The sequence below is a fragment of the Orbicella faveolata genome, unplaced genomic scaffold (assembly GCF_042242905.1).
Source record: "Orbicella faveolata isolate gen_17 unplaced genomic scaffold, um_ofav_v1 contig_24, whole genome shotgun sequence".
Classification (NCBI taxonomy): domain Eukaryota; kingdom Metazoa; phylum Cnidaria; class Anthozoa; order Scleractinia; family Merulinidae; genus Orbicella; species Orbicella faveolata.
In genome coordinates this window covers 21455642-21469163 of record NW_028301552.1, presented here as the reverse complement: position 1 = coordinate 21469163, position 13522 = coordinate 21455642, and the positions used below count along the sequence as shown (strand labels likewise).

The 13522-nt window shown below is 41.3% G+C and overlaps 3 protein-coding genes across 4 annotated transcripts in view; 1 reads left to right on the top strand and 2 right to left on the bottom strand.

Moving 5' to 3' along the window:
* The window catches only part of LOC149110863 (uncharacterized), a 38469-nt gene that overhangs the window by 20589 nt on the left and 4358 nt on the right, over positions 1-13522 (bottom strand). The window lies entirely within an intron of this gene.
* Positions 1839-11246, bottom strand: LOC149110864 (uncharacterized). Its single transcript, XM_089291112.1, has 5 exons — positions 10880-11246; positions 9218-9681; positions 7082-7726; positions 4797-5041; positions 1839-3542 (listed from the first exon to the last, which is right to left on the bottom strand). The coding sequence occupies exons 1-5, from the start codon at positions 11239-11241 to the stop codon at positions 3498-3500; spliced, it is 1761 nt and encodes a 586-aa protein (XP_089147238.1). The 5' UTR covers positions 11242-11246; the 3' UTR covers positions 1839-3497.
* The window catches only part of LOC110050907 (D-glutamate cyclase, mitochondrial-like), a 59753-nt gene continuing 57462 nt past the window's right edge, over positions 11232-13522 (top strand). Inside the window, exons 1-2 of one of the 2 annotated variants that reach the window (XM_089291111.1) lie at positions 11232-11599; positions 12766-13232. In XM_089291111.1, coding sequence (XP_089147237.1) covers positions 11331-11599; positions 12766-13232 — 736 coding nt within the window. In that variant the 5' untranslated portion in view covers positions 11232-11330. The remainder of the gene's footprint in view (positions 11600-12765; positions 13233-13522) is intronic. The other variant, XM_089291110.1, reaches the window with a different exon arrangement.

The window sequence follows — 13522 nt, the reverse complement described above, 5'->3', positions numbered from 1 at the left end:
TATACCCATATAAATCCTTATAATAGCATCATGATTGTAGTCACGATTGCTTGCTAAATTAACGTTTCCGACGACTGCTTTTTGTTCTACACTGAGCATTGGTCCATATTTATTTTACACAGAAATTTATTACTCAATTCAAAACAACAGAAAAAAATGATAGGTCACCACACTCGTTTGCGAGGAAATGACGATTTACCTCTATGGCGAGGTCCAGCTGTAAAGAAAAAGCCGCCATTTTTTAATGCGCACGCGTTAATCACGCGTGAAATTATGCGCAGTAGGGATGCGCAATACAATACTGGGGAATAACCTTAAGCAAACCACGACGGCGACGGCAACGATAAGAGGTTTTTATAACCTATTGGCTGTGCACGTGCGTTATAAATCTGTACATTTCTTTGTCGTCCTCTGCAAATCAACAACGTGAAATGACCAAGTTCTGCGTAGTCTGAAGAACGCGAACTACGACGGCTAATTTTTCGTATCTTCCTTTGGCATTAACGCTGTCATTGCAAATTTAGCCTGAGCACGCTTTTAGAGCCAGTGGCGCGCTGAACAGATCTGGACAAATGCGTATTTCGCTAATAAAATATAAATTCATTTTTCACTAGGCGTCTCCCTCGGCGTCGACGTTGTCCTTGCTTACTCTCGGGAACGCTTGGGAAGTACGTGAGGAATATATCCACAGGGAAGGTAGACAGAACACCCGAGGAGTGCAAGGGGGACACGACTATACGTACGGAGACTGCATGGGGGTAGTCCAGTCCATGACCTCTTGCTTCCCTAGTACAGTGAAAACCCGCATAAACCTAGAATTTTCGAGGTCAGGCTGAACTCGTTCTTACATTACACAATTCAGGCTGATTAGGGACTGGTCAAAAAGTATTGGGAGGGGGGGGGGGGGTGAGTCGGAGCAGAGAGGGGGTGGGTCATCAGTTTTTGAGCCCTTGGTAAGGGGTGGGTCGTTCAATTTTCAGCTACCCATGGGGGTGAGTTATCTGGTTTTTTTTTGTTTTTTGTTTTGTTTTTAACAGAAATTGGTTCATATTTCTCACAATCGACAACAGAGGTAAGTCCTTCCAGTCCCAAAGGACGAAAACTTTTCGAGCCGTGGCTGAAGACGTACACTTTGGCTGGTGTACAATAGAGATGACAATTTCATGTATTGTAAAATCGGTACGAAAGTTAAGAAATCTAACAGATTGAGCAAGGAGTCCCAGGGAAGAAATTTCAGAATACTGCGCTCTGTCGACATCAGTGGTCTTCGAGAATACCAAAAGGTCAACTTGTATCTGGATGCCCGAAGGGTAGGGGACACATGTTCATAGATCCGGGATTCGTAGGCTACTGGCTATGTGACTCCCAGGACTCACTATAGTCTTTTTCTAGATGGATCACTGTCCACGCGTTGTGAGGCTGAGGGCCTGGTGTAAAGTCTTCTTAGAGTTTACAGACATGACTTAAAGTTGCAGGAGTCAAGGAAAACAATATTTTAAGATGATTTTGTATTATTATTAAGAAATAAACCTAAAACGTAAATAATGCCACAATTTCACACACAAAATGTGATTTTGTTCGATTATGCAAGTAAAAATGTCATGTTTTATACGGCATGGGTCATGTGATTTTCAACCTTCATTTGTGCCAAATGGAAGGGGTGAGTCGTGTTTTCTAACGACCACATTTTCAAATGCTCCGGCCCACCCCCCTGTACTTTTTGACCAGTCCCTTAGGTTCTTATTTTTCAGAGGTTTTAAATATACATTTTTTAATTTCACATGGACAAAACTGGGTGTTGAAATGATAACACAATCAAGGTCCAAGAAGAACATCACTACATTTAGAAATATATTTTATTTTATCAGATATTTAGGTGATACATAGGGTAGTAAAAATCGCAGATTTTGGTCATAAATTAAAATAGGGGAAGTGGGAAGCACACCCCCACTCAACTTTTCTTGGAGTACTCCCCCTTCCCCGAATAGCCCAGTGATTATTTAATGCCAGTGACTATCATGGGTTATGAGCAATTATACCATGCTCTACAAATATGGTTAGTGTATGCATATTTTAGGGCGTTTCTATTTTAGCTTAATTTTCTAGATTTTGAGGAGCGTGTTTAATAAAACAGCTATTCCCATTGCCCTTGTTAGATATGAGATGATTTTAGCCAGCTTATAGCCTTAAGTGCCCAGATGAGATGGTAGATATGATAGAAATAGAATGGGCTGAGCTATATGTCAAGTCATTATTTGGCTGTGTGACCGTGCAATGCAGTCCCAGTCAAAGACCACATTTCACCCTTGCTTGCCAGAGAGTATCCAGTAGCTCAGTGGTTAGGGCATCCAGCTAGATCATGGAGGGTCATGGGTTCAAATCCCATCTGGAACTTGGATTTTCTTCCAAGTGATACCATTCCTATCATCTAATATTCCTTTCCTTATGTTACTCAATATTACGTTTTTGGAATTTTTTTGAAGGTTAATCTCTTCTTGACACTGTAAAGTGTTGGAATAATAGTATCCAAATTTATTTTTTTCTTGAGCATCTGAGCGGCTCGGAATCCTAAATCCTCAAATTTGATTGGCTAATTATACATGTATGCATGTGAATGGTCCAGCTTTTTACGATATGGCCCAAGGGCCGGATTTTTTTCCCGCTGCCTGAATTTCTCTCCTAAAAGTTAGCGGTAATCGTCAATCTTTTGCCTTATTTACACATCCATCAACGATTAGTTTATCTCTGTTCACTTTAAAATGGCAAGGAAAGTCACTGTAAGTAAATTCAATTGAGTGTTTTGAAGTTGTAAGAGTTTGCTTAATTATTTGTAGCTTGGCCCTGTAATGGTGTGTAATCCTGTGTTTCTCTCGCCGTAAAATTTGAGTCAATTTCAGTTGAGTTTAGCTCTCTGATCGTTGCTGTACTTAAAAGAATTTCTGTGGAATACATTTAACGAATTTCTTCGCTTTCTGCTATTCAATTTGCAGTAGAAAAGTGATGAAGTGATTTTAAAAGCAACGACTGACAGAAATTGTTTTTGTAGTAAAACTTCAAACTTCGCACGAAATTTCACACCACAAAAACAATTTTGGAGAACTTAACTGGTGAAATAAATGCAACTAACACAAAGTAGTTCGAAAAAAATCAGTTTTTTAATACATCTTTCTTTGTCTACTATCTGAGTTACTTGCTTGCTGCCAAGATTTTTTACAAATCGTTAGTAGACGGCACACAAGCCGATTCAATGACATGAGTTGCGTAAACAAACCCATTTGTAATCTGTAACACCAATTTACTGCAGGAAAAAAAATAAACATGTTATTTGCCGGCTTACGGTCGGTCTGTGTGGTGAAAAACTGTGACCTCGGGCTTGAAAATGCTGCCCTCGGCCTGTGGCCTCGGGCAGCATTTTCAGGACCTCGGTCACAGTTTGTCACCATACAGACCTCCCAGCTGGCAAATAACATATATATCTTTTGCACTGGAGTTATGCACTAGTTGTCCGTGATGCAGTGAAGGATTTGACTGGACACTCCATCCTACAAGCAGAAATGTACATGTGAACACACTGTAAAAAAGATATCTAAAGAACACTAACATAGAGAAAAAAGCAGGTTGCTCATCGTTTCTCTTAGGGGTTAAAAAAGCAGTTTTGCTACCTCTTAGGGTGTTCAGCCTCAAAAGGTCCACAGCAGGAGCTTTTGTCGTACCCTTTAGGGTACTGAGCAGAAAAAAAAACATATGACAGGTGATAATGTGTTGTTTTAGAATTGGTACCTCTTGGGGGTGAAAGAAAATGTCAAGCCACGCCCACAAAACAGGATCTTTGTACCTCTTAGGGGTTTTTTCAAAATTTCCAATGAGCTCCCCTGTCTATTTTATATGAGAGTCTCCTGGGCAACTGGCAAGTGAAGTACTAAGCTATAGGCCCCTTGCATGATTAGATCACATGGTACAAAATCACACATGCCGGGACACATGTTGCACAGTGGGACTTACAAAACTAACCAACTCGTACCAGTCCACCTAGATCTGCCTTTGTTTTGGAAGTCCCACTGTGCAACTTGCATCCCAGCATGTGTGATTTTGTACCATGTGACCGGATCGTGAAAAGGGCCTATTATCAACTTGAAGTTGTAAATTAAGCACTGAAGTGAGTTAGCGAGGCTGAAGTTTCAAGCAAGAGGCCTTCATCAGAGCAAAGGTTTCTCTTACGGAGTATGCAGTTTGCTCTGATGAATGGCTAACGCTTAAAATGTGAGCCTGATCAGCTCACTATGGTGGCCATGTAATTTACCTTTATCATAAAAAGCTAAATGTAACAACCACGTGCATCATAACAATTTATCCAGGAGCATTTGTGCTAGAATTACAAGTTACAACAATGTAGTTACAAAAGTAATAATGTGAAGAAGACAGTGACAGTGGTGGATCCAGACCTAGAGGTAAGGGGTGGGAGGGGGGGGGGGGGTTGTTTTGCTTGCCCTGCCAGCTTTTCTTCCTTCTGTTATTTCCTCTTTTTTTACCCAAAATAAGGGGCGGCAGGCCCCTAAGGGCCCTCCCCTAGATCCGCCACTGAGTTCAAAATATTATAGACTTGTCAAATCTGGAAAAAACTGAATTCAAAACGTTTACAGACTGCCAAATTAAACAAAGCTACAGGTCAAGTCCAATTTTGGCAATGGCTGTCCTGGGAAGTTTTTCATCCAGTTGTATTGAAGCACATAAACATTCAATCATTGGACAAGCATGTTGTCCTGTTACATACACAAAATGTCAACAACGTTTCTTACCTGATCTAAAAGGAACTGCCCTACTTCAAAGAACTGTCTTTTCCCGATGCCACGCCTCACATATCGTGAATGAATTAGACAGTTGTTAAGGACATACAAGGCTGCTGATAAACAACTTGTTGCCATCTTCACTGAACTGATGGTAATGGTGTGACTGTCCACGGAACTAACATCACCAGCAAGTGATGTCTGTGTTCTGTCAGTGGTGATTTTTATAGACACTATTCTCTTTGTCCAGTTGTTAGCTGCAGAATTAATGGATGATTTTGTTTGAATAGGTCTGGGAGGCGTGGTGGCCTCATGGTTAGTGTGCTCATTCCCGGAACGAGCGGTCCAGGTTCGAGCCCTCTCTGGGGACACTATGTTGTGTTCTTGAGCAAGACACTTAACTCTCACAGTGCCTCTCTCCACCCAGGAGTATAAATGGGTACAGGCGAATTGTTGGGGAAACCTAACAAATTGTGGGGGAGTGACCTGTGATGGACTAGCATTCCGTCCAGGGGAAGTAGAAATATTCCTAGCCACTTCATGCTACAGAAACTGGGATAAGCTTCGGCAGCTATGAGCCATTCGACTCCAAGGCTTCACTTTTTTACATGTTTGTTTGAATAGGCACCATACATGTTTATGTGACATATTTCTGTTAAAGTACATTATTTTTGTAAAGGCTCTATTTTCTCCTAGGGTGAACTCAACAAAGTTTTGTACATGGAGGCTACTCTGTTCACATATGTACAATACACAAACTGCATCCCTTTCTCAACCCTTGGATTGCATAAGTCACACCAAATGCAGACCATGCAGATTGCAGACTGCAGACCATGCACCATGTGCAGACCATGCAGACTGAGTACTTTTTGCTTACAATAGTTTTTGCATTACCTTTTTTGACTCACACGTTTTTAGGTCTACACAGTCTGCATGATCTGCACTATCTGCAGTATGCAGTCTGCATGGTCTGCATTTTGGCGTGAACGGGATTGCATAACCTCTGAAAGTACTCACATGGATTCGCCATTAGCAAAAAATCTCTTTGAAATATTTTGAAAGGGGCATTTTGATGCCTAACTTAAGGGCAGTTTTATTTCTTTTCTGACCTCAACTTGTGAAATCTCTAACCTTATTTATACCTCCACCCTGAATCTCTTTCAAGCAGAGCTTTCAAACTGCATAAATTATGCAGTGCATATAAATTATGATTCAATGGCAATGTGAGTTACTGGTTAGGCTCAAGCAAGTCAATAGAGCCTTGGTCACTTGTGTATTGGAAGTAATTTGCATTATTATGCTAAGTGATTGGCTTAAAATTCCCCCACTTTGACATCTAATCAGATTATTATAAGTAATACCAAACCCAGTCTAGACCGAGTTGCACATATTTTTCTGTGCTTAATGCACCAGCTACTTGCAAGCATTTTCTTGGAGGCCTGGTTGGTTCACTGCATTCACTGTCTTTTGTGAATATTGGTTAATAGAGTGACTACTTTTCATTTGAAACCTGCTCAATCTCTGTACAGGTCAATTAAATGCCTTGCATGTCTACATGTATGTCAGTTTACTAAGGACTGAGAAGTGTGCATGTACAGTGTAGGGATTTTATGGTATTGGATCGAGAGCCTTAAGTAGAAAAATATTGAGTTATCATTAATAGATAGCTGCAACTAAATTTCATTAGTATCACCCAACTAGTGGACTAATGCAAATCCTGCATTTTGATTGGCTATGCTACTAGGGGACTATTACATATAGTAATAGTCCTCGACTGGTGAAATTGGCGCCATTAAGCATGACGTTTTCTTTTGTTTTATTCCCACATAAATATTTCTTCAACTTGCATTTGCTAACTTTATTATTACCTTTTCTGTCCGCCTAGTTGTGTGATACTAAAACAATTAGACCCTTCGCCCTCAAGGGCCACGGGTCTAATTGTCACATGTAATTATATATGAGTTATTGACCATGCATGAGGTCCAGATGGGTGGATATTGGCCAAGTTCTTTTTTCTCGTGTTTATGCACCAAGACAGAGTTCAGGTCCAATAAACACACACAAAACGAATGAGGCCAAAATCTAGGCATCTTGCTCACAAACTTGGTCAATAAAGGATTAAATACTGCACTGTGCAAAGAACACCACCTGAGGAAAATTTCCTTACTGGTCACAGCATGCGATCCTGAACAGGCAAGAGAGTGCCATTTTGCCACCTTGGGTAGCCAATCACATCACAGGATTTGGTTTATCTTGCCGGCTCATGGAGCTAGTCATATAATAACAAACATACACACCTTCCTTGAATAATACATCCACCAAACCAGCTTCAGTACCTTGTTCATCAGTACAAGGTATTCTTGCTAATTGGAAAGCAATCATGGCATCAAGCCTGTGATGTATTTCGTCTGGATAGACAGCTTTCTTGATGTCACTACTCTCATTCACTTCAACAACACCAATGCCATCTTTCAATATTCGCTGCTGTGTGGCATTAGATGCTACAAAATCCTGAATCATTTGAGCATGATACTGTGTGACAATGGTTACCTTCTTGTTCAATGCTTGTAGAGCTTTGCTAAGAGCTAGTACTCCTTGGAGAGCATCTGATGATGATGAGGAAAGACTTTCTTTCTCGCCCAGGAATCCTATAACAACAGATGGTGCTTGAGACAGTCTAGCTGCCACCTTCAGAAAATCAGCACTCTGTGAACCCTTTGTTTCATCAATACCACTGGGACTTTCCAACAGTTTAGCAAGCTCTTCAACCTTTTGGACTGCACTGACAGAGCAGACGGATGCAAGAAAGGGTTGATCTGTTAGAGTGACAAGCCTTGGTTGTTCTTCCCCATGTTCTGGCTTATGGGTTTTGAAGTACTCCTCTACTGTAGTGTCACAGATGAACATGGAGCCAGGAGAATGACTGAAGGATACTGGTGGTTCTGTGTTTCAAACAGAAGAGAAGAGTTTCATAATCACTTTGACATTGATGAGTAAAATAAGTTGTGTGAGATAGCTAGAAAATCAAAAGAAAATGGATTCACTTGATGCCATGCAGTGGAATTATATACTGTTTCACTGTAGACCAGCAATTTTAGTTGAAAGTGTGCAACTTCTGCACGCAAAATAAAATGCCAAAAAATTCATAAAATACATTATAAATGAAAACATACCGTATATCTATAGTGAGCCAACAAAACTGCATGGAAACAAACTAGTTTGAACCCTTTCGCTAACATCTCTTCCCTGGATTTTTGAAAATACCTGATGGATAACCATCCAATGTGAATGCACTTGATATGCTTAAACAACATTGTTGGCCCAACATTTGCAAGCCCCAGCTAAATGATTGCAACATTTCAATGCAACATTGTTGGGTGCGACATGTTGCGTGCATTTGGCCACCCTGTTGTGATGTGTTGCAACATGTTGGGCGTTGCAAATCGAACTAGTATGATGATGCCTTGATGCAACACTGTTGCACAAATCTGGCCTAAGGAGTGCAACTTCAGGGAACATTCACAAATGTTGCATGGGGGGGGGGGGGGAGGTGGGTTGGGCTGCTGTCCAGGGATGAAAATTTTTCTCGCCTTAAGGTTGTGCATTTTGTTTTGGTGGGCAATAGCTTGTGCAATAAATATTCTTTTTTAAGTCAAACACATGACCTGGATGGTGGAAAATACTTGTTCAATTTTTTTGGCCATGGCTCTACTTGCATGAACTCCTTTTAAGCAGTTTTTGCTGTGCAGGATTTTTTTTCAAAATTGCCCAATCCCAACCAAACAAAATAAAATAAAAAATGGTCTGTTGCTTAGCCTTGGCTGTTGGAAATAGACATTTCAGATGTAATTCATGCACAAGTCCAATTTCAATCAGGGTTTGGCCTGGGGGGAGGGAACTCCCATTGAAAAGAAGGATGCGGGTGCTCGTCAGAAATATTGAAAAGAACCCCTAAGAGATACCAAAATCCTGTTTTGTGGGTGTAGCTTGAAATGTTTTTCACCCCTAAGAAGTACCAATTCAAAAACTACAGATTGACTGAATGTACACTCTTTCCTTAATAAGATTAAGAAACTTCCCGGTGTAATTGAGACAAAATTAAGAATCAGTTAATAGTCAAATATCTCCTGTCATATTTTTTTGGCTTAATACCCTAAAAGGTTCTGTGAAAGCTCCTGCTGTGGAACTTTTTAGGCTGACCACCCTGAGGTACCAAACCACTGTTTGAACCCCTAAAAGGTGTGACGAGCAACCCCGTCCTTTTTATACAGGAGTCCCCCCCAGGGGTTTGGTCACAGTACATCTACCAGCTTTGAGGCCAATTTCAGAGAGTACTTTTTGTGGATCAACAACAGATAACATTGAAAAGAAATTGCTAATTAATTTAAATCCCTGGAAGACCATAGACTGAGACTTTTTTAAGTCTGACTCACTTGCTGATCTCACCGCCAGAGACGATGTCACCCCACACGCCCAAAAAACAGGTATCAGATCTCCAATATCTGAAGGTTCCCCATAGTTTGTGGCATAGATATCCTCAATTCCTATCACTGATGGATCTCCAATATGTATTGGTGCTCCATGCACTGCGTCATAAGCAGCTGTGATGATTACAGTTTTTTCAACCAAGTCTTTGGGAATTGGTCGCATTGAGACAACCATAGGAGTGGCAAATGGCCCAACGGGAACTAATGGAATATTGGTGACAAACATGGACACGTTGCGGTTTTTAACGACATTTTGGAGTTGAACACCAGCATCTGTCAAGGCCTCTTCAAATGAGAAGCTACACCCGATATAAAAGGATGCATAGTCATCCATTGGATATGCCATCAGGTCCCCAGTTTTCTTTGCCACAATCCCATTTTCAGACACACAGTATTTAGGCAGATCAGTTCTGTAAGCATGATACAAGAATAATGAGACACTGAAGTGCTTCATACTACAATTATCAGTTGAGTAAGGCACTACCAAAGGTTGATGACCAGGTTTCAAAGTTCAGATTGTGTGTTAATTATTGTCAAGGGCAACAAAAGAAACAAAAGAAACAAAAGAAACAAACTTTGCAAGATCTTACACAATCTTTAAACTCAGCAGCTGTAAGATGTTTGTGTAAATATTGAAAGTGAGATATAAAACTGGTGAGCTTATCAAGCAGGGAAGTATGAAAAAATACATGCACTATTTCAAGGCTTCGTTATAAAGCGAAACATTTGCAAAATATGTCAAGTTTAAGTTTGATTGTGTTAATTTTATCACTTTTGAAATCATGAATGAAAAACCCAAAGGTTCAAAACGTCAATGATGGTCTGCATGCTTAATTAGAAAAAATTCTGAGCTTAAATCTGTGGGAAACTTCACCAAGTATTACCGGCTTGCGCTTGCAACAGTTACCAATCACAAGCTTCATCACGTTCACTGAATTCCACCCCTAGCACTGTGTTAAAGCCATTCAAAACATGTCTTTTAACAAAATAAATGTCATACCCCAATCTAGTATCTTCAAGGCCAGCAAAACTCTTTTCTCATTTGGCTTTCTAATCTGTTTTTACATGCGTGACTGACCACAAAATGAGAACGTTTTTGCTTTTCTTTAACAAAAGAAGAAAACCATGATTGCTTAAAATACACTGAAATGCACTTTATAGAACCCAATTTCAAAATTTTACCGGGGAGGCTCCTGGACCCCCCACTAAAAGGTTGCGATCGCCCCCCACCCCCCCCCCCCCCCCAACATGGCTCCGATAAAACTACTCCATGTCATTTTATCGGCATTGTCCGCCGCCTACTCAAAGTTATTCTCCCTCTACTTCAAATTTTCAGGAGAACCCTGGCAATTGGCTTCATTTCCAGAAGCAACTTGTCGGCCTTTGACCTCATTTGCAGCAAAGCAAAGTGCACAAAATTGTAGGGACGATATTGCTACCGTTGGAAACGAGCAAAGTGGCAACACCGTAATTTTAAGGCTAAAGCTTCGTCACCAAAGCTAACTCGACTGACAATCGCGCAGTATTCAGAGAGAATGCAGGGGTTGGGGGGCGGGGGGAAGGGAGTGGGTATTTTCGCGAGGGACGTTGTAATTTTGATTCTCATACCTCACATCAGATTTTCGGGCCAGAATTCCAGCTGACAGTTCACCGCGTTTGCTTCTGTACAGTAATGGGCACGGAGCTTTGTTTAACTCGCAAAACTGTTCGAATTCATCCGCCAACGAAGAAGGAAGAATGGCTAGATTTGCTTGAAGATAACCCATACAGTATCCAGAAGTTGAGGAACCCTCGAGCTCTGGGTTCGTTCGAAACTCATATCTTGCTTCTGACGGTGTCCATTTTCTGAGAGGAGCAACCCGTTTAAAGGACATCTTCTCGCCGAACCTTCTAACGTAACGTGACCTCAGGAGGTTCCACAGTTGTTCAGCTACCCTTGATCTCATGTTTCGTAGACGTGTGCTAAACATGTGATCAATATTACAGCACGTGACCTCTCGTGGAGCCGTCACGCTAAGTCGCAACTCAATGACAAAACTTATGTCACTTCACGTCCTAAATGGGATTGCCAGTCCCGTTTTCTGCAATACAGCGCCTTCCTTTAGCGAAAAGAAATAAGATTACAAGCACCGCCATGGCAGCACTACACTTGACTGCATCACGGTCATGTCGAGGCCGCATTCAAGCCAACTTGGTCGTGGTTCCAGCAGCAAACAGTGAACAGTTCGAGAGGTTTTGTGAGTTGAACAAGGGAACATGTCCTTTACTTTACCACAGTAAGCCTGGGGAAGTAACAGCGGCCAGTCTTGCCATTGATACAGACATTAGGTATGTAGAATTAATACGAATTAATTAGGTATGTAGAATTACTAGTAATTGATTGTAATATTCCTTAATCAAAAGAAACAAATACTAATCCTTCTGAATATTAAGTTTAATCCGATATAGCATCTTCCAAGAACGTGATGTTTTACAAACTTTTAGTCCGACAAGCCTTTTCGGTTTATAATAGAGCACGTTTGAATTTCCAAGCTTTTGCGTTGTGTGACAGAAAATGGCGGCCCGCGCGAAAAAGCAGTCACGCCCGAGTTACGGAGGAGCAGTCCGTGTACGGGCTCTTGAATAAGAACTTTTCGTTTTGATAGCAGAACTCAATGACAGATGTGTCTTTTACCTTACGGCCGCCATATATATTTTCAAGACAACTGCAGAAATTCTCGCGCGCTCATTGGCTAATTTTTATTGTCACTGAGCGGACAGACACATCAATTTATAATTTATGCGATACATCAACGAGCGAGAGCGGACAATTTGACAATTTGTTATCGTAAAAAAACAAATTGACGTCAGTTTTTTATGCGTCTGTCCTGTCATTGACAATGAATTTCGTCATAACATCGTCAAAGTAGTCTGCGGATCCATTCAGCTATCGCCGCGCTGGATCCACAGCTACTTTGACAATGTTACGACGAAATAATTCATGATCAATAACGGGAGAGACGCATGAAAAGCTGACGTCAATTTGTTAATATTTTCTATGTTTTTTTGAGGGGCTGGGGGGTGGGGGGAAGTGGGCCACCTCATTCCCAGGGCCTTTTCCCTGGCTTGTAACTAATCTCCGATTTTGTGAAAAAACAAAACAAACAAAACAGCAGCAGCAACAACAACAACAACAACAACAATAAAAAATAAAAAAAACACTGTTGCCTGATTAACATGTACTAAGTAACGCCCGGGGATAACGTGACTTCCATCTCCTCTTCAGTTCACGGGTTCCTTGGCCTGTGGATTTCGCTAGGAGGCCATCTACTGACGAGAAGCCCTGGGCAGGACTTTGTCCTTTACTTGGGTCAGCTCAGGAAAAACATAGATCTCCCCGGTTTTAGGGGGGCGGTTTTAGCATCAGCCTCTCTCCTTATTTTTCTGTACTCACTGTACAGTTAATTATGAAATAATTGATTTCATGACTCACTGAGTGCCTGCATCATCTGTAGAACCCTTCTGTCTTCCTACTTCGTTCTTAAGAACGGCCAGCAAGATAGCCGTGCAGCTGACCTCAAGCAGTTTCCCTGGAGTGACATGGTATCATTTTATATCCGATCTATAAGTTCTCACATCGAGCAAGAGCTCCTGGCTTCTGGAATTCCCGTCCAAAGCACTGAACAAAAACGGGCCGTGTCCCAGTACAAGACAAACATCCAGTGTACAGGCGTTCCACCGTTCAACTGTCCACTGGTTGTGTGTATGCATCCAATTCCTCAGCAATTATTGGAAAGGACAGTCGCCGTTACTTTGCGTTTGGGAGGCCTGTATGGAGCACCGATACACATCGGAGATCCATCTGTTATTGGGATAAGGGACATCAACAGACCAGATTATGGAGACCCGTCTGATATGGATGGATGTGTTCCCATGTTTTGGCCCTCTAGCTTAACAAGTCATTTGGCCATCAAATCTGCGGGTGAGTTTATTTTAGCGTTAGGAAATGGAAGTTCAGGTTCATTTGCCCGCAACTAGTACGCTATTTTTAGAATGCTTATTTGTTGGTTAGTTTGTGACCGTTATTGCCTCTAGCCTTATGGATCTAACAGAGTGGCTCGTTTTGTGCCCTTGATGTCATAACATACCTTTGCCCAGTTTTCTTATGCAACAGTTAAGCTGAAATTCGTTGTTTGTAATCCGTGCTAATCTTTTCCATCCTTCACCATCCTTGTTCATTCATGGTTTATTATTATTTCTTTGGTGTTTTGT